At 38.2% G+C, this 26386-nt stretch overlaps 1 protein-coding gene across 9 annotated transcripts in view; it reads right to left on the bottom strand.

The window, feature by feature from the left end:
- Positions 1-26386, bottom strand: part of PRDM5 (PR/SET domain 5) — a 224802-nt gene that overhangs the window by 44210 nt on the left and 154206 nt on the right. For 4 of the 9 annotated variants that reach the window (XM_050792631.1, XM_050792633.1, XM_050792632.1 and 1 more), the window contains one exon: positions 15617-15702. The exons of 2 other annotated variants lie outside the window; for them this stretch is intronic. In XM_050792631.1, coding sequence (XP_050648588.1) covers positions 15617-15702 — 86 coding nt within the window. Of the gene's footprint in view, positions 1-15616; positions 15703-19096; positions 19260-21869; positions 21947-26386 lie in introns of those variants that run through there. 3 more of the 9 variants (XR_007726059.1, XR_007726060.1, XR_007726061.1) reach the window with 3 other exon arrangements.

The raw sequence follows: 26386 nt of genomic DNA, 5'->3' as shown, positions 1-26386 counted from the left end.
TAACTAGCTATACCCAGTCTTCAACATATTTTGACTTAAATTCCCTCATTTTTAAATAAAGGGGTTGGATTAACTGACCTCTTATGTGCTTTGCAGCTGGGATATTCTATGACTCTAGACTGCACTCAAAATAGGTCACAAATAATGAAGACATTTTAGAAATGTTGTGCATTGTATTTTGTTCTCACTTGTAATAGCAAATAACTACAGCCTCAGCAATTGTTATAGTTTTACTAGTCGCAACCTACAAGACCATTTGTGTAACATAAAAAAAAAAAAAGATACGAAAGAAAAATAGGTCAGTTCAAGGGGTAGACAGAGCTGCTTGGACTGAACGTTTTCTTTATTTCATAGGTTTGTGTTTCTAATAAGGAGGGAACACCTAGTATTATTGTTCATTTTATTACTCCATTCTCTCACTCGGAAACAAATGAAAGCCTGTGCTGATTTAGTGTTATCTACAGAATCAATCCTGTCTTCCTGTCCCAGCACCAAAAGCTCCTCACAGTCTTGTCACGCCTGCCTGACCCCCACCTCGTGCTCCAGTTCTCAACAACACACACCATGGGCTCGCCTACACTGCGCTTCTCACCCACCCACAAATCACAGCTTCGCATCCTTGCACACAGAACTCAGTTGGTTTGCAATGCCTTATCCCCAATCTTGTTCCTTTTCCTAGAAAACTCAGACTCATGCTTTCTGATCCAATTTACACTTCCTCAGTGGACCCTACCTGGTCTCCCTTGAGCAAAGCCAGATGCTTTGTTTTCCATGTTCCAATGTTCCCATCACACACGGTTCTCTTTTACTGTGAGAATATCTAATGCAACAATGCAAGCTTCCCACTCCCCTCCTGGGTATGCAGAGAACTCCGGGTGGCTGAGACCAGGTTTTAAACACTTTGTCCTTTCAATGTTAATAAAGATCTATTTAGAAAGTCTCCATTTTTACAGAAAAGATATATAAATACCAATGAGGATGATGATAAAATCATACAACATGCAGTTATATTATGGAATGACTGAATGAATACGTGAACTAAGCTCTAAGAAAAAAAGAAAGAGAAGAAAAACAATGACGTAAAAATTAAAAAAAAAAAAAAAAAAAACAAAACTGCGCTAATATAATTAATGTACCAGTAAAGTATGCCAATGGCAGAGGTGGCAGGGAAGACTGTATAAAAAGTGAGACCTGACTGGGAGACTGGGAGAGGGACTGTTTTATTTGTACCCTCAAAAAGTATTGAAGTGGACCTAGGCAAGCATGGTCATCCTTAGGAGAAGGACACATGGTCCAAACTGGCCAAGGCCCAGAGTGTCCAGGAGGAAGGGGGCACAGGAGGGGCAGACAGCAGGCAGCACAGCCAGGCTGGCACAGGGCACCCAGGCCAAGCCACCTGGGCTCCATTCTGCAGGCAGAGAAGAGCCACTGTAGGCGGGGGGGGGGGGGGGGGCTTTGTTTGTTTTGTCTTTAGTAACTGAGACACTTGATCAAAGCAAATCTTTATAAGTATTGATGCAGCCATACATGGGATGCATTAGACCAGTGATTCTTGAATTGTGTTTTGAAAAAGACTACCTCCAGTGAGATGTTAGTAGAACACACACACACACCCCCTTACTCGCTACACTCAAACTCTCCTGGCAAATGCTAGCCTAAACAAACTATAAGAAATGCCTTTATTGCTGGATTTCTTAGAATCTGGAATATGGTTATATATATCATAAAACTGCAAGATTCAGACATACCATGTGATTTTTTCCCAGAAATGCTGAAACGCTTCCCTTCCCTTGGCTTCAGTGCCATCTCCCTGTTTTCTCCTGGTTCTCCTTCAGCCTCTTTAGCTGCTCCTTCCCGGTTTCCTTTTGGACAATATTCTGGGGCTCAGCCGTTTTTTTTCCATTCCACATAGGTGTCTCCAGTGAATTTTCTACTCCTGCAGACTAAACGCTCCTCTGTTTCTTCCAGTACCTTTCCCTGACTGGCCCTCCTCTCATGCTGAGGTAGGTGGTCTTCCTATGTGCACACACAGCACCCTGGGATACTGTATGTGCATACTTTCAGCATGGTCTTTTCCATGTTCTATCTCGTTGTCTTCTCCCCCAGACTGTGCAAGGGCTGCAGTCTTTTCTTAACTGTTCCTTCAGTACATGGCACATAAGCTGACTCTGTAACATTTAGTTGGCCATCTGAGACCAAATACATGTTCTTAAAGAGTTACGATTAGAAACATACCACATTGGTCAAAGAAAGTCTCTTTAATCAGGAGTTCTCCATACATGCAACAACTGTTTGAAGTCATTGTTAAGCGAAGTTAAATAGAAACTGTCATGGAATTCCCTAAGATCAATTCTTTTGCTTTTAATTTTTGACATTATGTGAGATAATCAAGAAAGGCCCTGTGTCACCATGGTGTCATCCAACTTACACTACAGGGATCTGATTTTATTCCTATTGTGCAGAATAACAGTATATAAATCAATCCTTAAACTAAAAGTTCCAATAAATAATCCTTTCAAACGAAACTCTGTCTAAATTTTACATTATTCATATGTTCAAATGACAATGAGCTCATAAGCTTCTCTAATACCTCAGTTAAGACACTGATTCCAGCTGTAGTAAGTCCCTGAGAGTTATGTGACAGACAGAAAATGAGGCACTTACAGGACATTGGCCTTTGTGCTACTGTACCCTATTGGGGCAGAAAAAAGCTCTTCACTTAAAATGCTGAGATCTCTCCTGTCAGGTCTGGAGGGTGGATGGGAGATACAGTCTTTTGATTTTAACCACAGATGTTTTATGCCTTGCTCTGAAGCAGTGGGAGGAAGAGGCAGACCAAATGGAGACTAGGAAAAGGCCACTGAAAAGGGCTCTACTGATTCTCTAAGGATGGTGTGCCTGGGAGTATCTTCTTGAGACACTCCCTTATCTCTGCCCAAAATCACCTGGACAGGATAATAAAAAAATTGTTGGCAGGCTGAGGAGAACCCAGGCAGAGGCTCAAGAAAAGAGATGTCTAAGACTTTTTAAATATATAAATATATGGGGTACCAGTGCAATTCTGTTACAAGCATAGATTGTGTAGCAATTAAGTCAGAGCTTTTAGGTTATCCATCACCCAAATAATACACATTATACCCATGAAGTAATTTCTCCTCATCCTTACTCCTCCCACCCCTCACCCTCTGAGTCTCCGCTGTCTATCATTCCATTCTCTATGTCCATTTTTTTTTAGCACCCACTTATAAGTGAGAATGTGATGTTTGGCCTTCTGTGTCTGGCTAGTTCCACTTAAGATAATGGCCTCCAGTTCCATCCATTTTGTTGCAAAAATTATGATTTCATTCATTCTATGCTGGAATACTATTCCGTTTCGTGTATGTGTGTGTGTGTGTGTGTCACATTTTCTTTATCCAATCATCTGTTAATGGATACTCAGGTTGATTCCACATCTTTGCTATTGTGAATAGTGCTGCAACAAACACGAGTGCAGGTATCTTTTTGATATAATGATTTCTTTTCGCTTGGACAGATATCCAGTAGTGGGCTTGCTGGATCAAACAGAACTAATCAATGATTGATGATGCTGGTACTGGCCAGTAACTAGCAAGAGACAAAATAATTAGCAGGGCTGAAAATGCCAACACTCTGAGATCACTGACCTTCAAAAGCTCCTCAAGAGTCCTGAGCTTAGGTAAAGCCCAAACATGTTCATCCAGCATTCAGAGACGACCTTTTATCATCTGCCCTCTGTGCATCCCAAAAGCCTCTTTTTTAGTACACCTTCTACTCTACTCCATAACCCACCCATATGAAGTTTTCTGACACTCTCAGGCATCTTGTACTATATATTAGATAATGTATCCCTAATACCTAGCAGAGTACTGGCATATAGTTGGCTTACTAAACATTTGCAGAATTAGTGAATTTTCCTATATCCAGGTATCCAAGAAGCGCAGTCTAGATCAATAAGCACAATCTCAAAGCCCTGGCACAGTGACATATTAATGGCACACAGACAGCGACTAGTTGTAAAGTGATTTCTTATTAAAAATAAAGTACTATAATTGCAAATAGTCTACTTCCTTTTCACAAATGAGGTGGGTTTTAATCTTAACCCCTAATAACACCATTTTCATTCATTTCCATCCCAGTATGCTGTCCTACAATATCAATAAGCAGGAGAGTTAAGGCTTGAGTTTGAAGAATTGTACACGGTCCATGCTGTGGCCTGAGGTGTCTGCCCACCTGAGCTTCATCTGTCAGGTGTGTCAGGCAGATATATAGGGTGAGAGTGGCTTCATCAGAGGATAACAGATCTCTGGCTTCCTTCTGTGGCAAGTACATCTCTAAAAACAAACTCTTCAGAGCCAGATGACAAGAATGGCCCAGACAGGCAACCAGGGAAGGCTGGGCCCAGCATACATCAATGCAGAGCATCAAGTTCAGAGTAATAGGTGTACAGTTGCCTATTCCTGCCTAGACAGATAGAACTACCTCTCACATGGTAAAATGTGGAAATGCAGAGAAGCACATGCAACTGAAGAAGACGACCAGAGCAACAAGGAAGGGCAACTGAGAGCTAAGAGAGAGCCATGCCAAAGACTCCAGGACCTCGGAGTAGGCCCGGCACCAGTTATACACTTGGGACCCAGTACTTTCCCATGCCATCACATGGCATACTTGGGATTATGTGTTACTTAAAATAATGTCCTTAGGGTCCACCTTTCCTGACAGACACAAGCAGGGCCTGTGACACTACAGCTTCTGGCACACAGTTGGGCACGTCAGAAACATCTGATGAATGCACACACTCTTGCCTTCTCATACCTTCTTGTCAAGTCTTTAGTGAGAAGGAATTGCTGATTAAAAAAGAATTAAACTTATGAGTGACTCCCAGTTCCACTGAAGGTAGAGACAAGGTCTGATTTGTGTACTACTGTAGTCCAAGCTCATAGCACACTGTAGTCATTTAATCAATGTTTGTTGAATAAATAAATGAATGGATTCATGTATCTTATCTAGTTATATATTTGCTGAGTTAATTTGACAAATTTAATAATGTGCTTCTGACATAATTTCACTTCATTCTTTCAACAAACCTAATAACTCACTAGGTGCCAGGCACACGGCTGCTAAGGGAAAAGAGATGTGAGCTACAATTCCTGTCCACATGAGAGTCACAACCTAAAAAGGAGAAACATATAAACAAATTGTAACAACTTTTCTAAATTCAAAAGCAGAGGTTTGTGTATTTAAAACAGCTGTAGTCAGAGAGCATTAACAAAGAAAGTCCCAAATAGGGAACGTCCCAATCAACCTCCTAATCATAACCAGAGATCACCCACGCTTGAGTTTGCCAGACACCCAACCTCAACAGCAAGAATTACCTTCCTGATGCCCCCGAACAAGTATCATTCTGATTACAGCAGTACTGCTAGATAACCCAGTTTCAGACATTTTCGTTATCATTTAATATTCTAGAAAGTATTAAGGAGAAAACTGTATAATGCTGATGAGCCTATTCACTTTAGCCATCCTAATATCACACCAATTATAAGACCAATTACTTAAAATGAAAGCTCTTAATTTATTTATACAAATTTCAGTGTTACATAAGCAAATTTGCCATCAGATTTTTGGATCTACAGATTAAATAGTATGTAAGTATAATGAGAGCCTTTAAGTTCACACTTTCCTGTGAACTTAAAGAAAAATCTTTTTCAGAATATTACAAGCCTTTCTAAACAACTGTTAGTATACTTTTTAACACTGAGTTGTAAGGTGTGTATTTTCCAAAAACAAAACACAGCTCCCATTGGTAAACAGTGATATTGAGATACAACAGCTAACTTCTCTTTGGGAACATTTAGTAAGTGCTCACTTTAATGCTCTGTCCAGAAATGTCGATCATTTAAAATATAAAAGAATATTACACAATTAAAATTGTACTTAGCATTATGTAATATTTAGTACTTGTTCTAGTTATCTATTGCTACATAATAAACCATTCCAAAAAATACATTATTATTGTTTATGGTTTAATATTTGTTTATTGTAATTATTTTGTTTAATGATATAAAAATAAAATAATTTTTCATGGTTTTGTGGATTGACTGGGTTCTGCAACAGTTTTCACTTGGAGTCTTTCTTGCAGTTGCAGTCAGTTGGCTGTAGCTGAAGTTATCTGAAGGCTCAACTAAGCTAGAAAGCCAAAATGGCTTACTCAGATGACTGGCAGTACATGTTGGCTACTGTGTGGCATGCCTATCTGGCCTCTCCACATTCCTTGGGGTCCTCACAACATGGTGGTTGGTCCCAAGAGATAAAAGCAGAAGTTCAAAGCTTATTCTGTTCCAGCCTCAGAGGTCCTAGAACATCACTTCTGCTGCATTCTACTGTCCAAGCAAGTCATTTCATTGTTCTCAGCTCAGATTCGAGGAAAGGGAAACTGGACTGTACTTGTTAATGTAGAGAGCAGCATGTGCATACAGGGAGGAAAGAGATTACTGGCACCATCTTGGAGACTACCTTATTACACCATTATTCCAACTAATGCACATTATGTTCTAGATGGGTAGGTGGGTAGTACTAGCTTTCCCTCCCTGCAAAAACCTCAAGCTAAGCAAAGACATATTGAATGAGAATGCAAATACCATTTAAAAACTGTAGAAAAATCACAGCCAATGCCTCTAGTCAGTTCAATCCCTCACATTAATGTAACTCTACTCTTGTAACCTTAACTATAGTAAAACAGAATTTTGTTCCACAAAAGACTTTTGTCTATTTTCCTATGGGATAATTAACCAATCCAAAAAGTTTGCCAAGAGAATGAAATCCAGCTTATTTAAAAATTTCACCTTTTATTCTCAAAGCCTATCAAAATCCAGAGAATCATGATCTTGCATGCCTGGACCAGAAGTCCTTATTTCAAGAACATCATTTGGCATGCCAAAAAAGTATTCCTAACTGGGAAATTTAAAACTTTCTTTTCTGGTGATATTTAAGAGAGCTGACTGGCTCATGGGCAGAAGTTACACAGAGATTAAGAATAGAGGGCACTCTGCCAAGTGGGTTGATGACCATCAGAAAGAATTTTCACAAAGGAGAAATGAAGAAAAAGAAAGGTGGTAACGATGCTGTCGGTCCCTGAAAGGAAAGTGATTTTTCAAGTGGTCTGATTTCCCTTTTACAAAAGAAAATGCCTTACTGTGATAGAATAAGAATGCTCAACTTCATGCAGGTATATATTTGGAGCCAAATAAAATACAATGGTATTTTAAAGTCATTTATCTTAAATGATTCCTTGGCAAGGCATACAAAATTCCCCAAGAAATATATGGGTTGTAGAAACAATAAAAGATTCACTAATTCCAAAATTGAATTAAAGATATTTTCAAACAGTGACAATGAGGCATATTCTTTTGTTCCTATAGGACAAAAGCTGATGAAGTTTAGAAATTATAAAAATGTTAAATTTTCTCCAAAATCATAATAAACTATTTTTAAAAGTTATTAAATTTGTACATCTCTTTTTCTTATCCAGACATAAAGACAGACACAGCTATGAGTGCTCCTCAGGCACTTAACCAAGATAATTGTGAATCCAGTATCCGCTCCTCCCCCTCCTTCCTCTCTAAACCCACAAGCTGCTCTTCCTATCTCTAGGTGGAAAATCACAATACCCCAAAATGCCCCTTGTAGGCATCCTAGATTCGTCTGTGACTCCTCCCTATTCTTCACCACCTATACTGAGTATGTCTAAACTTTGTCCAAACTTTCTCAACACTTACCTCAAAGGTGTCCCTCATATACATGCCTGACTCTCAGATCCCATGGCCATCTCATGTGGGTCCCTACTCCTGCTCACCTGGCTCCATCATGTCTCCTGACTGGGCCTCCCTGACTCAAGTGCTGCTTTCTTCAATTCTTGCTGGAGAATGATTCAGAGCAACCTTTCAAAGAGATAGAACTTATAATTTCACTCCTCTACTCGAAACCAAACCAAACACACACGATAAAATGTTTTCACAATTCATACCAACTCCTCAATCTCAGCCTATCTCAACATAAGTCATCCTTCAACATGTATCCTCACATTCAGTTACAGTGGACAGGCCACCCTTACTGTATCCGTAGGTGTGCACTTTGTTTATGCAGTCACATTTTTTTCTGGCCTGCCCTCTACCATACTCCTTCAAACACAACTCAAATATCACCCTCTATCTCTAGTCCTGGAATCCACCAGCCCTCCCAATCTGATTCAACCAACTTGCTTTTGTATCTGTCTCCCAAGCTTTTTATGCATGCCTCCTAATGTGTCCATAAGGATTTCAAGCTGATTCTCCCCTTAAAAGACTCCTTTCTGTTCTCAACCAAGGCTGCATATACTCTATACAATGCTCCTGGAGCTAGGAAAGTTCTTCTTGCCTTTTCCTCCCTTTAGCATACAGCAGCCCTCACTCCTCCTACCTTAACATCTTAATTCACATAGAATGAGCTCTTTTCTTTTTCCTTCAACATCACGCTTACACTCATTCACATGGTTCATCAGCTTGATGTATTGGTCAAAAAGTTTTTGCGATAATTTCCAAATCCTACATCAATAGACCACCCAAAGCCTCTAGATAAATTCAAAGGTGTCTGATGCCTAGGAACTCTGAGATACCCACCCTCATTTGGACTCAGAGACTCACGGTCTCACAGTGTCAAGAGAAAGTGCAAAAGGCACATGTCTGTTAAACCCAGACCTACAATCTGAACAACCTGAGGATCAGGGATGAGAAAGCTCATGAAAGAAAATTAATAAAATATAAAACAATATAACAGACTTGCTGTTACTTGTAACCACTGGCAATTCCATTTTAATTTTGTAAGAACTAATTTGGCTATTTCTGCAAACAAGGCTGGAGAGAACTGCAATCTTAGAAACCTGAAACCTGTATAAGCTAATTGGGTTTTTGAAATGGTGTTCAAAAGACAGAGTTTCTGAAATAACTTTCTAATTGGTCCAGGTGCCTTCCATGTTGAAATCAAAAGTGGTTATACAAGACATGAAGTTTTCTGTGGTAAACAGTTACAAACAACAATTCCTTTTGAACCTAATGTTTATAAAATGGGTATTTATGAGGTTGTGTCCTAACTCACTGAGTGACTGTTTTGGCTCAATGTATCTAATGCAATAAAAACATATGCTCTATAATTTTCAGATGATCCATAGTTCCTAAGACTAAAGTGGACTTGAGGCACTGCATACAAAGAGTTCAGCAACTGGCATTTCTCTACCTCATGTAGTTTGGAGTGGTAAAGCAGACCTTTGAGACAAAGACAACAGAGAGAAGAAGGGAAAGGTCTGGCAGCATACCTGGGGTACCCCCAAGGCCAAAGGCCTTGGAAAAATTCAAATCTTTAAACCAAATCTCGGTTTAAAGCTACAGTGTGAAAACTAAGACAATCTTGGCCAGGCATGGTATTTCTCATTTATAATCCCAGTACTTTGGGAGGCTGAGGCCAAAAGATCACCTAAGCCTAGGAGCTCAAGACCAGGCTGGGCAACATAGCAAGATCCTGTCTCCACAAAAATTTAAAAACTTAGCCAGGCATGGTGGTGCATGCCTGTAGTCTCAGCTACTCAGAAGGCTGAGATTACAGGACCACTGAACCCAGGAGTTCAAGGTTGCAGTACACTATGATTGCACCACACACTCCAGCCTGGGCAGCAGAGCAAGACCCTCTCTCAAAAAAAAAAAAAAAAAAATCTTCCCCAAAAGAGGACCTGCTTCCTCCAAATAGCTCTCTCCTCCACCATGCAAGCAAAGAACAAAGACTATGAATGTGACAGGAAAAGGTAGATCTAGACAGGGATGAGAAATGACTCCAAGTGCCAGTGCCCCGAGGGCAAGCATGCTGAGGCTTGCCTGAGGCTGCCAGGGTCTGACTGCATCCTAGGAAACAGAGCCCCTTTAGAGAAACCATAGCAAAATGGCCTAAATTCACACAGGGCCTCTAAATAGGGGTGCTTCCCTGACTGAATGGAGGAGCTAACTGGACATGGAATGTAAGAAGTTCCGCTTTTATCAGCTCCTGGGCAGGAAATTAATCTAGAGCCATTAAGTGGGAAAAGTTATCCCCAAAAACCCTATATAGTTAAAAATAAATCACTACTCATAGGATGTGGAAAGCCACAAAGAACATCACCCCCAACTTAATAGTGACAAAAAACTGAAAAATTTAGTCATTCTTTCAAGCTTAAGGTCATGAAACATTTTGTGAGCTATAAGGTCACAAGACAATCAGATGAACTAAATGTCAAAAAAAAAAAAATGGAACACAGAATGGTCTCACCTTTGTCAGAGGAAGACAGAACTGTCACAAAATGGGTAGGAAGAAAACAAGTGATGGTTGATTCCTTAAGGATTGCGGACTAGCATTTAGGTTAGAATCCTGGGGACCCTGGCACATGGAAAGTCCACAGCCACTCATCTCTTTTCCACTGGCTCCATCAGCATTCGTAAGAACGATTAGACGCAGGGCAGGATACCTTAGAGAGCCCCCGGGTGGCACAGACAAGATCTGAGGGTGGAGTAGGAGTATCTGAAGGAACCCATCTGCTTTCTGTCTCTGTGCTGTGTGCGTACAAGGTGATGAGCAGCGGCTGCCAGGGAGCAGCACAAACCACCCAGGCCACAAACCTGCCTCACACAGGAAACAAAAGTCTTTGCCTCTGAGTGAGGAGGGAGACACCTGCCACATCCCAGATGTTACTGTGCTTTGACAGGAGGCAAAAGCTACCAGCTGCTGGGAACATGAAACTTTCAGGTGCTGTGGTCCCAGGCAATGACCCGTGGCCTCTGGAGAGAGACAGAACCTGCCTACATATCCTGCACTGACACCCAGGGGAGCCCAAGAACCCAAGGGATCCACAGGAGAGGTCTGCTGCTGTGGGAAGTGGGGCAGAAACCTCTTTCTCATGCCCCAAACCTTCTACTCCAAAGATACAAGGTGGAGCTCACCTGCCACAGCTGGTAGGGCCAGGAAACCATCCACCCTCTAGGCCTGTGCTGTCCAACAGAGCTTTCTGTGGTGACTGTAATGTCCTATATCTGTGCTGTGGCATACAGTCGTCACCAGACACATGTGCCTCTAGAGCACCTGAAAAGTGGCAAATGTGACTGAAAAAGTAAATTTTTAATTGCATTTAATTAGATTTAATTAAAATTTAAATTTCGATAGCGATAGGTAGCTAGTGGTTAGCACACTGCAGCTGACCCTGAGTGGAGTCAGAGGCAGGGGGCACCTAGCACCAGGGTAGAGGCAGAAATTCTGATAAAGTCACAACCCTGAGACTCAAGTGCAGAGCACCTACCCAACTAATGCTAGAGCAGGGGCCCCAGGAAAGCCCTTTGGCCTACTTAAGTCTCGTGCCTAGTAACAAGCACCAGCAGGCTACTGCCAGTGGAGGGACAAAGGCAGAGAGAGAGAAACATGTTCTGTGGCAAAGGTACACAGGATCTGCCAAAACCTGATGGTGAGGAAGGATCCTCAAGAAAAGCCTGCTGAGCCTCCAGGCCTCGCATGAAGAACACAGCAGCAGCAGTCCACCCACTGGAGAAGCTTATAGCCTGTGGTGACCACAGGAACAATAAACCCCAAACCTAGCTAAGCTCCTGACCAGACTGACTCAAGCCCTCACTCATATTAACAGCCTAGCAGAAGAAGAAGTATACCTATTTCCAGGCATAAGCAGTGTTTACTTTAGTCTCCAATTAGACTTAGAGACTTAGTTTCTTTTACACACACACACACACAAACAGACGTGCCAAAATTATGTTACACTTAAAAAGCAAACTCCTGCAATCTTCCCACTCATTATCAAGAGATAGAATAGTCAAAACAATGAGATCCACAGATGGCCCTGATGGTGGAAACACCAAAGAAAGAATTTAAAATGATTACAATTAATATGTCAAAGAATTCAGTGAAAAAGGTGGGTCACACAGATGAACAAATGGGCAATTTCAATAGAAATATAGAAACCATTTATTTTCTTATTTATTTATTTTATTTTTAAATGCAAATTTAAAACTGAAATGTGTTACGGCCTAAATGTAATAGTATTTTTTTTTAACTGAGTCTTACAGGGTCTTACTCTGTCATTTAGGCTGAAGTGCAGTGGCACGATCATAGCTCACTGCAGCCTCGAACTCCTGGCCTCAAGCAATCCTCCCACCTCAGCCTCCCAAAGTGCTGGAAATACAGGAATCAGCCACTGTGCCAGGCCTTATGGAAACAATTTTTTAAAATCCAAGTGAAAATGCTAGAGATGAAAAACATAATATCAAAGATGCACTCCTTCAATAGGCAGACAGCACAACAGAGGTAGAAAAATCAATGAAGTTGAAAATATCAATAGAAATTAGAAACACAGAGAAAAACACTGAGTTTTTTTTTTTTTTTTTAAATGCAAAGGAAACAAAAAGAGAATAGAGTATTCAAGAACTCTGGAACAATATCAAATAGTCTAACATGTGTAACTGGTGTCCCATAAGAAGACAGAAAGAAAGGGACAAAACAAATTTGAAAAAAAAAAAAAGGCCAAGAATTTTCTGAAATTTAACTAAAGATAGCAGACTACAGATTTAAGCTGCAAAAATACAATGAAAAACACAACTAGGTACAACATAGCCAGAAGCTGAAAACAACAAATATAAAGAGAATATACTGAAGGAAGTCAAATCACCAGACTTCACCTCAAACCCTGGTCTCTCCAAGAAAGGTCAATGATTAATTAGATTTTGGCAAAATTATCTCCCACATCTGGGGCTCTTACTGCATCCTATAGACAATAACCAGAGAGTAAATGGCTTTATGTTCCTTCTAGAAGGCATTCATGCAGTCACCACAGAATGCAAACTTGGGGGTACAGGCCTGACACAGCATCTTGGGTTGTCTCAGCAAAACTTCCTAAAGATGTACCTTACTGAATTAGATAGCTTATTTTTTTCCTGTTGTTGCTAAAATGGAATTAAAAACTTTTAAAATAGGACCAAAAATGTCTGGGAATTAGAGTTATTTAAATGCTTATGTAATGTGAATGCAAAATTGAAACTGAAATGTGTTATGGCCCAAATGTAACAGTATCTTTTTTGACTGGAGTCTTACAAAATGCAAATAATACTGGGAAAATATGATCTTGCAGAGGTTGTTCCTCTAGAATATTTTTTAAAATCTCTTTTGAGTTTTAATAATAGTTTGATTGTACTAGCTGATAACCTTAGTAGGCTTTTGAAAATTTGAACTAATATGCAAAGACTATCTGTATTTATTCAATGCTTAGGAAACAGTATTTTCAAAATAAAACTGCTTGGGTAAAATATTTTAAAAATGCACAAAAAAGGAAAATTAAAAAAGAGTTTGAGGTAAAACCCAAAAGGCTTACACATATTTACCCTGTTCCTTGGATCTTCTACTCATTGTGGGCGATCCTGCCTAAAATCCTGAGTGCTCCTGGTCTGTACATTCTCTTGAGTTCCCTTAGTCAAAGCCTAGAATTTGTTTTCTTTTTGTGCAGTTAATGTCAGAAAACTTCTGACAAGGGACCATCTGCAGCTGAATACTTTGGAGACAGTGTTGGAATCCTTATATCGAGGTTCAAAAATTCAAAAGGATACGGGACTTTTAAATTTGGGGTCATTACTGTAATTTGTTTAGTGTGGAAATATACCAGAAAATATATGAGCCGGTGGAATGAGAAAATATTCAGTTGAATAATAGGCAAAAAATTGCAAATGGTCTCTGTAGCCAATCTCCCTAGGTTCAAATCTCAACTCTGCCACTTATTTGTTTGTGCCTCAGTTTCTTGTTTTTCAAAAAGAAATCATAATAACAGCTACCTCATAGAGTTGTTGTGAAGCTTAAATAAATTAATAAATGCAAAGGTCTAAAAGAGTACTGGCATGTAATTAGTGATTGTGTGTTTATTTTTATTCATCTTAACTATCTGTATTATTCTCATTAATAACTTTATATTAAAATGAAGTAAAAACCAACTCAATTGAATCGGAAATGTCTCACCTTCCTGAAAAACCCCAAAAATATTTTTTCTTGCAGTGATTTAAACAGCTTCTTCCATGTTGTAATCATGTCTACCTTCAGTAATCAAGTAAAACAACATCATATGTAAATTTCTGTCAATATCACTGGTTTCTATTAAGAGGAACCAGGGCCCCTTTGCCTATGTCCGCATCTTTTAAATAAATACATTATTGATACATCTGTGACAACTGCTCACATGTAAAATAACCTCCTAATCTAAAGCTAATTTAAACCTCTTTCATAATACTCATTGTGAAATATTTTGGATATTGTATATTTAAATCATGCTATTATAAACAGGAATATCTTTCTAATGCTTTACGGTTTATGAAGTACTTTTATATCTAGGAAGTACTCCAATTCCTAATATTCACATAATAGGAATATGATACTACAAACTAGAATGAGAAACCTGCTATAGATTTGTTTTAATGAGTGGAGAAGCTCCCTCTCTTCACCACAAAGACAAATAAAGTATTTTCTTAAGGGGACCTCAGGGGATAGATTTTATGTGCTGCCGAACTGAAGTGGAGGGCTACAGTATTATTTTACCAGGAAGAATATTACCATTATGTGTTTTCTCTAAAGTTTTTCTTTTATAGCTAAGGTAAAAAGTAAAATCCAGGAGCGGTTTAAATTAGAATTGTTCTAAAGGGGATTAGATAAGTCTCTTAATATTTGAAAAAAAATATCATTTACATACAGACCATATGCACTTTAAAAGGCGAAACTGAAAAGAAACTGAAAGATAATGCAGTGAAAAGTTGAATAGAGCAAAATCAACAATAGCTATTTAAAACAACACAAAATTTCCATGTGGAAAGTTCATTTAAAGTGTCTAATTGTGCCTTAAATGGAATAGTTAGCTATGAAATGGTGGTGATGGTGAGTAAGCTGCCTACATTTTTTTAAAGGCATGTGAAACAGATGCTTGAGTCTGGAAAAGGCATAGATAACAGAACGACAATAGTTCAGTGAGAGTGTTGACAGCAAAGGAACAAAGGGTATCCTGGGAAGAATAAGCCACAGCACTAGGCATGCCCTGTGAAGCACTGAGTTACACTTCCTTATTTTCCACCTGTCCTGGTAATTTATCTGCAATGTCTTTCTTGCAAACATACTTGCTCATCAGTATTACTTAATGGTCAAATGCTGACAAATTTGCAGACTCTATTAAAAAATGTTCCTATTACTGGTGAATGTTCTGCAGGAAAAACCTTTAAATATTGTAGTATTAAAATGTTAAAAATCTATTTATCTTGCAGTTCATCATTTACAACTCCTGAAAATTGATTCCTGATTCAAAGAATAAAAACCTTTTTGGGGTTTCAATTCGTGTTTTTTTTCATCTTTTTTTTCATTGTTTTGTCTTTTAAAAAAATTATCCTTAAATGTCTATCATAAATATAGATATATAACTTCCAGTATATTGCCTTTATTTTGTAATATAAAGTTAAATATATTTCCTTTAAAAAAGTATGGTTTTCATGATCAATATTAATGAAATAGAATATAATCTTACCCTGGTGTGAGTACGAATGTGCATCTTCAGTCCATCATTTTTACTGAATCCTTTTTCACAGTAAGGACATTGATAGGGACGCTCACCTACAAATAAAGGAAGCCTGAATGTCAGGAAAACGTGAAGTAGCAGAACCAGTCCTGTGCTATCACTTCTCATACACTCAGATCCTGGCCACCACACATGCCCTGTGCTACTTCAAGTGGGCTCCAGGCACAGCAGGGCAGACCCAAGCATGGGCTGTGCAGGACAGCAGTGGACTGTGGCCTCCCCTCCTGTGGAGAGGGCACCGTGCCCAGGGCACTTCTGATACTCAAAAATAAACATTTGCCAGTAGCATATTTGCTGCATATTCCTTTTAATACTTGAGTCCGAATTAAATCTCGTAATTTTAAGAATTTGTTAAAAATATTTTATGTTAATCAATTTGCTCTGTCACTGTACTACTCTTTAAAGGGGAATTATTTACCTGATTTATTGACACTTTGTTTTGTTTCATATAAATGAATTTGACTCAGTTAAGGCTGTGAGTTTCAAAAGAATTTCATAAAATTGGTGTATGTTCAAAAGGACCATTGGTAGTTAAACTTAATAATAATTAAGCCACACTTTCTGATATAATCAACTACCTCTCACCTAGAGGCTATAATTTTGAAAATAGCCAAGATGTTTTTCAAGACAAGCACATGCATACACAGCACATTTTAAAAAAAAAATTCTACTGTGAAATGACAAAACTGTGACAAAATTTAATCTCCAAAAGGGATCTGAAGATGCCCTCTTATAAAAGCCAAATTATTTAGGATGGACAGTAGCTCAAAATCACTAATTGATTTATTATTTCATTTAACAATGTACTTACACAGCAGGATGCTAGACCCTGGCTGCAATCAAAGATCAATAAAATAAAATATTTTCCTTCAGCTAATGTAAAACTTCTGTCTTCCCTTCAGAGCCAGGCCTTCTGACTAGCAGTGTATGTTCTTCCTCTACTCTCTCATGTTCCATTTGGTTCTGATTTTAATTCAACCTGGATATCATGTGCATTATCCCAGTCAACTCCCTTATGGGGTCAACAATGCCCTTTGTTGCTTGATCCAGTGATTACTTTTCAACAAGGCCTTACTTGACCTCTCCCCTGTCCCTAACCCTGCTTCATGAAATGGACAGTTACACTCCTGGGTCTCAAGGCTGGCCCCATTGCACAATGGCCTTGCACTGTTCTCCCAAACTTTGTTTCCAGCAGTGACATCATATGGAAGCACCTGCAGCAGTGCCCCTGCCAGGCGGCATTTTCTAGCCTCTCCTCCTTGGGGAGGAGCACCCAGGATTCTCCCTTTGGACCAGGCACTGTAAATGGTGACAAACACCCAAACTAGCAAGAAACTAAAAACAACAATCACAACACAAACAGGAACAGGTCCTTAAATGAGCTATCCAGACTTGCCAACTTCTCTGAGACAAAATCAACCTTTGTACTAGGTAAGCTGACCTAGACTTATTGACCTTAGGATCATCATGACTCTGGGAAGGTGTGGCTTTTCAAAGTCAGTAGGACAAAGGCTTGGTAACATTTAGGAAAACATAATCTTATTTTAACACTGAGTTGATAATACATGCTTATCTAAATTCCAGATCTCTATTGAGCCCCAATCGCCAGGTATAGATATGTCTAACAGGTACCCTCCTTTGGGTATCTCACAAACAGCTTAAATCAGTGTGCATTGTTTTGAATTTGTGGTATTTATCCTTTGGTCTTGTGTGTGCTATATATCCTGTCCTGATTAGTTGTACAGTAAGCAAATAAAAAACTTGTTGTACCTAGTTAGCAAATAAAAAACTTGGGAGCCATTCAAGATAACCCCCCACTTTTTTACTCACTTCTCCCTCCATCCAGACTCTAAGTCACAATGATATCACTTCTCTGATGTATCTAGAATGTTTCTATTTCAGGATGATGATATAAAATGAACATCACAGTAATAGCAGTAACAGCATTGGCAGCAACAGTAGGAGTGCAGCAGGAGCTATCATTTATTGAGATCTTAATCATTTAACTTTGAACCACAAAGGAAAAGGACAGGAAGAAAACAAAGCAGAATGCGACTGCTAAATGGTGGTAGCTCCTGCATCACACAATTCCAGATAATTTTTTCATTTTATTCTTCATAAAGTACAAAAAGTCATTTTTTAGATTTTCAAAGTTTATTTTACTTTGGTGATAGATAATAAAGAAGGCTAAAATGTTTCCTTCTTATTTATGAACAATGAAATCATCAATAAATCAAATCTATATTAGGGATAAAGCACGATAAGAATAGCAACATGCTCTACACTTATGTAAAATTATTTTTCTAGCAAGCCTAAGATAATTTAATATTCATAGCTATTCTCTTTGTATCACATAGCTTTACATCTGGTTTTGTTCTCCAAATACCAATAGAGAGGCCAGCAAACAAAAACAAAAGACTTGCAGTCATCAGGTAAATAATTATGTTTATCCTAATATAGTATACCAGGTTACTATTTCCTTTCATAACAGCCAAAATCCATCAAGCAAAGAAAGAAATATATAGTTAAAGACTAGTAAGGAATTTTAAAGAAGGGAACATAACGAATCCATTTCCAACTTTACCTACTGTCATAATATAGGAATTCTGTCCATAGACTTAAAAAGGCTAACTTCTTTTAAGACATAGCTTTTTTAAATTATTTTTTTGGAATGTGATTGTCCTGGGTTTGAATACTGCTCATCCTCTGTCCAGTTGTAACTCTGAGAAAATCATCCAACGCCATTGAACCTTTGAAAAACTGGATAAATTATACCTATCCTATGGGTGCGGCGACCATATATCCAGATTTGTCTAAAGTAGTCTCAGTTTATGCCTGTTATCCTAGAACAATATAGTAATAGCTGGTTAATTTTACATGTCAACTTGACTAGGTTAAGGGATGTGGCCAGGTAGCTGGTAAAACATTATTTCTGGGTCTCTGAGGGTGTGTCCAGAAGAGATGAGCATTTGAATTAGTAGACTGTGTAAAGATCCACCCTCACCAACGTGGGCAGGCATCATTCAATCCATTGAGGACCAGGATAGAACAAAAAGATGGAGGAACAGTGAATTAATTAATTATCTCTCTTTCCCTCCTCCTCTTCCTCCTCCTCCTTTCCACTTCTTTCCTTTTTCTTTCTTTCTTTCTCTCTCTCTCTCTTTCTTTCTTTCTCTTTCTTTCTTTTCTTTTCTTTCTCTCTCTCTTTCTTTCTCTTTTTCTTTTCTTTCTCTCTCTCTCTTTCTTTTTCTTTCCTCCTTCTCCTTCTTCTTCTTCTTCTCCTCTTCCCCCTCCTCCTCCTCCCCTTCCTCTTCTACTTCTTCTCTCCCTCCCTCCCTCCATCTCTCTCCTTGATCTGAGATGACATCCATCTTCTGCCCTTGCGTAAGGAAGCTCCCAGTTCTCTGGCCTTCAGACTCCAGTACTTACATCAACAAACCCCTGCTGCTGGTTTTCAGGCCTTTGGTCTTGGACTGAGTTACACCTTTGGCTCACCTGGTTTGCAGAACTTCAAACTCAGGTTATATTACACCTCTGGCTTTCCCGGGTCTCTTGCAAAATGGCACATCGTGGAACTTCTTGGCCTCCATAACTGTGTAAACCAATTCCCATAATCAATCTCCTCATATATATCTATACATATGCTATTGGTTCTTTTTCTCTGGAGAACCCTAATACAATATTACTCCCTTTCACTCTCACCAGTGTCTCAATTGGGACAACAGATACAAGGTCACTTGTTATGAATGGAATTGTGCCCTCCCACACCAAATTCATATGTTTAAGTCCTAAACCCCAGTACCTCATAATATGGTCTTACTTGGCAACTGGGTTGTTGCAAACGTTACTGGAGTAGTGTGGGACCCTAATCAGATATGACTGATGTCCTCATAAAAAGATCGCCTTGTGAAGACAGAGACACACAGGGAGAATGCCATGTGAAGACTGGAATTATGCTGCCACAAACCAAGAACTATCAGAAGCCAGGAGAGAGGCCTGGAGCAGATCCTTCCCTAGTGCCTTCAGAGGGAGCATGGCCATGCAAGTGCCTTGATCTCAGACTTGCAGCCTCCAGAACTGAGAGGCGACACAGTTTTATTGTTTAAGCCACTCAGTTTGTGACATCTTGCTACAACAGCCCTAAAAATTAACACAGTCATCCTACTCTTTTTTTTTTAAGATGGAGTCTCGCTCTGTCATTCAGGCTGGAGTGCAGTGGCACAATCTCAGCTCACTGCAACCTCCGCCTCCCGGGTTCACGCCATTCTCCTTCCTCAGCCTCCCGAGTAGCTGGGACTACAGGTGTCCGCCACCACACCTGGCTAATTTTTGTATTTTTAGTAGAGACGGGGTTTCACCGTGTTAGCCAGGATGGTCTTGACCTCCTGACCTCGTGATCCACCCACCTCCACCTCCCAAAGTGCTGGGATTACAGGCCTGAGCCACTGCGCCCAGCCCAGTCATCCTACTCTTAACAGTGGCAATTACTCTTATCACTGATGTCTACACATCTGTTGCCCATGAGGTCTACATAAACCACTCAGAACACCTCTAGATGACTGGTATTTCTACCCCATGCCACTCCCCAACACTGAGCTGACATATCTGGGAAACTTGGGTAAGTTCAACTCTATTCCTTCATTCCATCCTAGAATGTACTCCAGCTTCAAAGAGCATGACCATGTAAATGGCTTTTATAAGCAATTTATTTGAAAACTATACTGTGTAGTTTGCAAATCAGCTCAGACTCTACATTAAACTTCTACCCTCTTGGTTGAAGGATGCTTAGGGCACTCCTGCGTCTCTTTCGGACTCCAAGGACAAAGCTATCTGCTATCTCCAAGAACAAAGCTATCACACAATTGGAACCTGAAGGTTACCTGTACAGTCAACATGTTAATAATTACTAAAGTCATTTTCCTAATTTTCATATTAAAGATAAATTGTTATTCTTAGGTTTTCAAACTCACATTATGCATATGATATTTGCTTTCATTATTTCAAATTACTGTGAAGAATGTTTCTAGGAAATATTTTCACCTACACATAAAATGATCCTGCAGAGAACAAAAACTTATCTTCAATTTTAGTCAACTCTAAGAACACAGGTCACTGTCAGTACCTGGGCTCTGATGTACAATGTGATCCAACTTCAAATAACTACTATGTTTTAATATCTCAGGTGTATTTAGACATTATCTCTATTTTGCTTAGGCTAGTCACAGTATTCAAATTCTGACTAACATGTAAATTAATTAATCTGAAAATTAGCCAAAAAAAGTAGCTAAGAACAAATCTAAATGGAAACAATAACAATAGCTAAAATGTATAGAGTCTATTAGGTTTTATTCTACAGTTCAGAATGCTTAACACAGATTAGCAATTTTAATTCTTGCAACAATATTATAATCTAAGTATTCATATCCCTAGTTTACAAATGAGGAAAGTAAGGCACAGAAAGGATAAGTAATTTGCTCAAGATGACATAGCTTCTTATGTAGTGGAGGCTGAGTTTGAACCCACTCTTAACCTCATGCCATCACATATATTAGTAATATGGCTAGCATTTTGCATAAATTGGGTTAGACTTTCTAAAGTTAATGACAAAAACTCTGCTTCTCACAATAACCGTTAACATTAACCAGATCTTTCTGGCTGGTAGATTCCAGCATTCTTTTGGTTATCAATGCTCATCAAGAAAAAGTAGGGGGCAGGTTAGGAATGTGTGTTATGTCTTGAAGCAGTTCCCAGGTGAATGCAAATACTAACATAATATTAAGCTGTGTCTTGAGAACTATACACAGGTAGTCACTTTCAGTGTTTAGAACGGAAATACAATATTGGTAAATATGACATACCACCCTATGAGATTTAGGTATTAGATTAATAAAATAGATTTAGTGAGCACAGCAGCATAAATAATAATATTTATGTGTACATAAGCACAAAACATTTTTCATTTAACTAAAGGAAAATAGATGAGTTCTTTGCATCTCTTTATTTAAATTATGTGCTGACACTGAATAACATTGAAAGCCACAGTGTTTTCTTTGAACAACACATCAAGGAACAAACAGAAGCATGATGGTAACTATAAAAAGTTGATTTTGGTTAATTTTTAAAGATGCCACAAAGTGGATACTCCATGAAGCTAATTTATTCATTTATTAAATAGATTTTTTTTTTTTTTTTTAGCACATACCATTTTCTAGTTACTGTCCTGGGCTTTGAGAATGCAGTTGCGAATAGTTTCACAAAATCACTGTCTCTTCAATTTTACTAGTGTAATGAGAAAGACAAGAAAAAGTTAAAGAAAATACATAAGATAATTTCAAATGCTGATAAATTATACAAAACAAGGACATAGGTTTAAGAAAGATCACTGGGCCGGGCGCGGTGGCTCAAGCCTGTAATCCCAGCACTTTGGGAGGCCGAGACGGGCGGATCACAAGGTCAGGAGATCGAGACCATCCTGGCTAACATGGTGAAACCCCGTCTCTACTAAAAATACAAAAAACTAGCCGGGCGAGGTGGCGGGCGCCTGTAGTCCCAGCTACTCCGGAGGCTGAGGCAGGAGAATGGCGTGAACCCGGGAGGCGGAGCTTGCAGTGAGCTGAGATCCCGCCACTGCACTCCAGCCTGGGCGACAGAGGGAGACTCCGTCTCAAAAAAAAAAAAAAAAAAAAAAAAAGAAAGAAAGATCACTGGGCTGGAGAAGTGGGCAGGTGAAGGACTTAGCTAAAGTCACTAGCAAAGGCAAAAGGATTGAATAAATGCAGTTCCTTAATGCCAATTTAACATTATTCAAGCAGACTTCTTATAGCTCTTCGTCTTTGAATTGGAGGTACTTTAACTTACTCAGCTTGAAGTAAGTGTATCCAAATTCTCACTGCTGGAACACCTGAGATGGAAGTAGCTTAAAACTACATTATTTGAAATGTTTGGGGGGGATATTCAGAAAACAGCTCTAGAAAATTGGAGCTAGCCTTCCAAAGGCAGCTAGTAGTAATGAAAGGGAACATCTGGACGCCACATGGAACACCTAACTCGACTTGAGCCCAGCCTGGCCCCAACAAGCTACCTTGAGCCTTTGACAAAGAAAATGTATTATGATGACAACCACCCACTAGCAAGTATGGCTAATAACAATACGAAAAAAATCAAATCCTAGTTTAATATATGCCTTTCAGATTAAAATTTATATATGTTACCATATAGATGTTCCATATAAATGGAATATAATTTTAATTAAAGACATCAGAAGAATTCTAGCCCTCACCAAAGGATTAACATACTGTTACTAAAATAGCATCTTAAGAAAATTTGTGAAGGCAGTTTAGGATATTAATCTTACTGATAAAATGATCCTAAAGTCACATCAGTGAATAGCCATCTACTGCAATGTAACCACCTCAATATCCAACATCTTGACACAAATCCTTTCAAAAAATCTATGTTTACAATACATGAAATTAATGAAGAAAAACCTTGCAAATCACTTCAATCTTGATATTCTTAAATTAGAACATGGATTTAATTTAAGCAGTGAACCTGACCACTCTAGCAGAGACACAGAAATCAAAGTTTTGTTGATGCTACTAAATACCCTGAATTAATATGTTAATAATGACCATAATCAAACTTGAAGATTAAAAAATGCAAAATTGTGAAGATGATAAATTATGTATCATGTATATTTTACCACAATTTTTTAAAAAGTGTACAGCCAATGTGCCCTATGCTTTGAAACATTCATAAACAAGCAGCAAAGCTTAATGTGTTTTAAATATATATGTATAATATATATATATAAAATTATCTGGATTAATATAAAAAGACCATTTTCAAAAAGCACTTCAATAACATTAACTTGTCATTTAACATATTTTGAAAACCAATGTAGATTTCAAAGAACTCATAATTCCTTGAAAATATGAAAAGATGTACATACAGAAAATGTAATTTAAAATGGAATAAAGTCAAACTTTATTATTTTCAATGAATCCAAATTAAATAATATTTAAAGATTTTGGAACCATAGCTTTACTTCTTACTTTGAGCTTTCTAACAAAAATCAGTTTTAGAGATGGCGACACTTTCAAGTGAAAAAGCAAACCTCAAAAGTGTATGTTTCATGAAAAATACTCTGAGATCATTCCACATGGTTGAACTTTAAAATATATGTATTATATGGGAATTCTTTAGAACTTTACCTTTTTTTCCATGAATATCAGGGGATATTTTGCTTTTGTAGACTAGGAAATAGTTACAAAACAGCAAACTGAATCATTCTAAATGAAAATTAAACCAAAAATGTAATTGTGAAAGCACCACCCAATTACTTTTCCAATCCCACCATTCCAATCCCTTCAGTTTATGGAGTATTTAATAAACTCGAAGTACACCATAGAGAGAAATGAAATGCTATACTGACAAATAGGAGTAGCTCAAGTTCATTCTTGGCATCTTTCTGTAATCGAAATACTTTTTTTTTCCCTGCAGCAAAAAGAGCCATGAAACCCCACCGACCTCACCGAACCCCACCTTGTTACTCTTGGAATGCTCCATTAATCAAATTCTGAGGAATCTCCCTTAACCTAAACAAGTTAAACCCAAGGACACCATCTTTGAAAGAAGGACAACAAAAACCTGAACTTGACAATTACTCCTTGAATATTTAGAGATCCTCAACTTTTAAGAGCTTAAAAGAGTTTACAGTTGTGAGAAAGTGGGCAATAAAATGTAAAAATCAACTAAGAGAACCTTTACTTCTCAGAACACTTTTTTCATCTGATTCAAAACAAATGGAGTCTGTTTTTCAAAATCTATTTCTTTCAAGGATGCATTATTTACCTTAAGAATCTTACAGTCACAGTATCCCTCCCTCATTTCTGAAGATATTCCAACTCAAAGGACATGAGGTTCATTGGGAAGAAGGAAAAAAAAAAAGGAGAGCCATGTGCTCACAAACTTTTCAGTTGGAAATCATAAAGCCAGATTGGGTGAATTTATTGAGGGCAAAACAAAATGCGAAATTTACTGATGCAAATTTTAAAAAGAAGAATAAGAGATGCAGAACAAAAAGAGGCAAGTTAACGAAGCGAAAGTAAAAGATTCCCTACTAAGGATGCTCTTGCTTAGCCAACAAGGTGTATGAATGACCCCCATTCCATGTGACTTGTCTAAGGGAGCAAGACGACAGACAAGAAAGGGTCTTGATGCGAGTGCGGCAAAAGCAAGGGGACTGTTCCACAAATGGCAGAAAGGTCTGAACAATCCAGACACTGGCCAAGTTTTCAAGGTTCTGACCCACAAACAGAAACTCTTCCCTGAGTGTCCCACACTGCGATGGCAGGGAGGAATTTCAGTCAAGGAAGGAGTGTTCTTCATCATCGATCTGGTTTTGTTGTTAGGGAGTCAGAATTTGGTGAGAAAATTATCAATCATTTCACCCAGTAGTCTTCTATTTTTAGGAATTTCTACCAAAGTTTTATTTAACCCAATATTTATGGGTAAAGTTGGTGAACCGTGGCCATGGAGTAACTAAGCAGTTAAACCTTTGGTGCCTGCACACAGAGCAGTTTCCTATAAATAGTGCCAGCAAGGAAGTATCAAGAGTATGTAACGTTGAGTAGCAAGAAACCCGTAAAATTATTCTCTCTCCCATAAAACTAGAGAAGACATAAAACCTTCCCCAGCCTAGAAGCACAGTGCTGATTTGCAGAAGAACAACACAGAGAGTTATTCTGGTGTGGAAAAATAGTAGCAACAGCAGAAGAAAGCACAAATTACAGGAAATCAAATCTTTTATTTTCCAAAAGAAAAATGTTGGTGATGCAAGTTTAATAGAGGTATGCTATTAATATTATCTAATAATTTACCAATAGATAAAGTTGTTCAAACAGTTGATGTAAACTGTGGCCTAGGCTATGCCCATTTTTGAGGACTCTAGTATACCAAAAAAATGAAGAAATGATAAAAATATGAACTACGTAAATGGTGGTATATTTTAAATGATCTATCTTATTAGTCTCAGTGATGATATTATTAATCCATTTGCTTATTGTTCATAGCATTATATTCCAGGACAAATGCCACTCCCTCACTTTTCACTCTGTGCCCCTTAATCCAACCTATAACAAACTTTGACATAGCGCTATAATTTTTACATTAAAAAATTAGGGCCCTTGATACATTTGAAGAAATAAAAAATAGATAATCATATTACTAATGAAAGCCAAAATGAATGTCTGTCTCTTAAGTTGTTAGACATACTTGTCATTAACCCAAAATCAATTGAGTAGGAGCTGAGTATAGAAAAAAAGAAAAAAAAAAAACAGTAGAAGAAAGGATACATTCCATCGATGTGATTGTGGATCAGAAATTATTTAAAGTGTCAATATAACATTGAGACATCAAAAAACATGCAGTTCAAGACTTTGCTTACAAGAAAATTCCATTCAAACATTTCTTGGGGAAAACCTGAAGCTTTTGAAGTATGATGCTAAGGAAATCATGTATTTCTATGTCAATTCTACTCAATGTTTCCGTTAACTCTTAGATTATCTGCAGGTAAGAGAATATTTGATTTGGTTTAATGTTAGTAATGAGACACTTAGAAAATAAATATAGCAAAATAAGTTCTCTCTCAACATATAGAGGTCATCTAATTCTTATTAAAAATGTGTTAAAATGTTGTTTTAAAATGTTTAAATTTTC

This window comes from Macaca thibetana, chromosome 5 (genome assembly GCF_024542745.1).
Source record: "Macaca thibetana thibetana isolate TM-01 chromosome 5, ASM2454274v1, whole genome shotgun sequence".
NCBI classification, from domain to species: domain Eukaryota; kingdom Metazoa; phylum Chordata; class Mammalia; order Primates; family Cercopithecidae; genus Macaca; species Macaca thibetana.
This window is presented reverse-complemented; position numbering and strand designations above follow the sequence as displayed.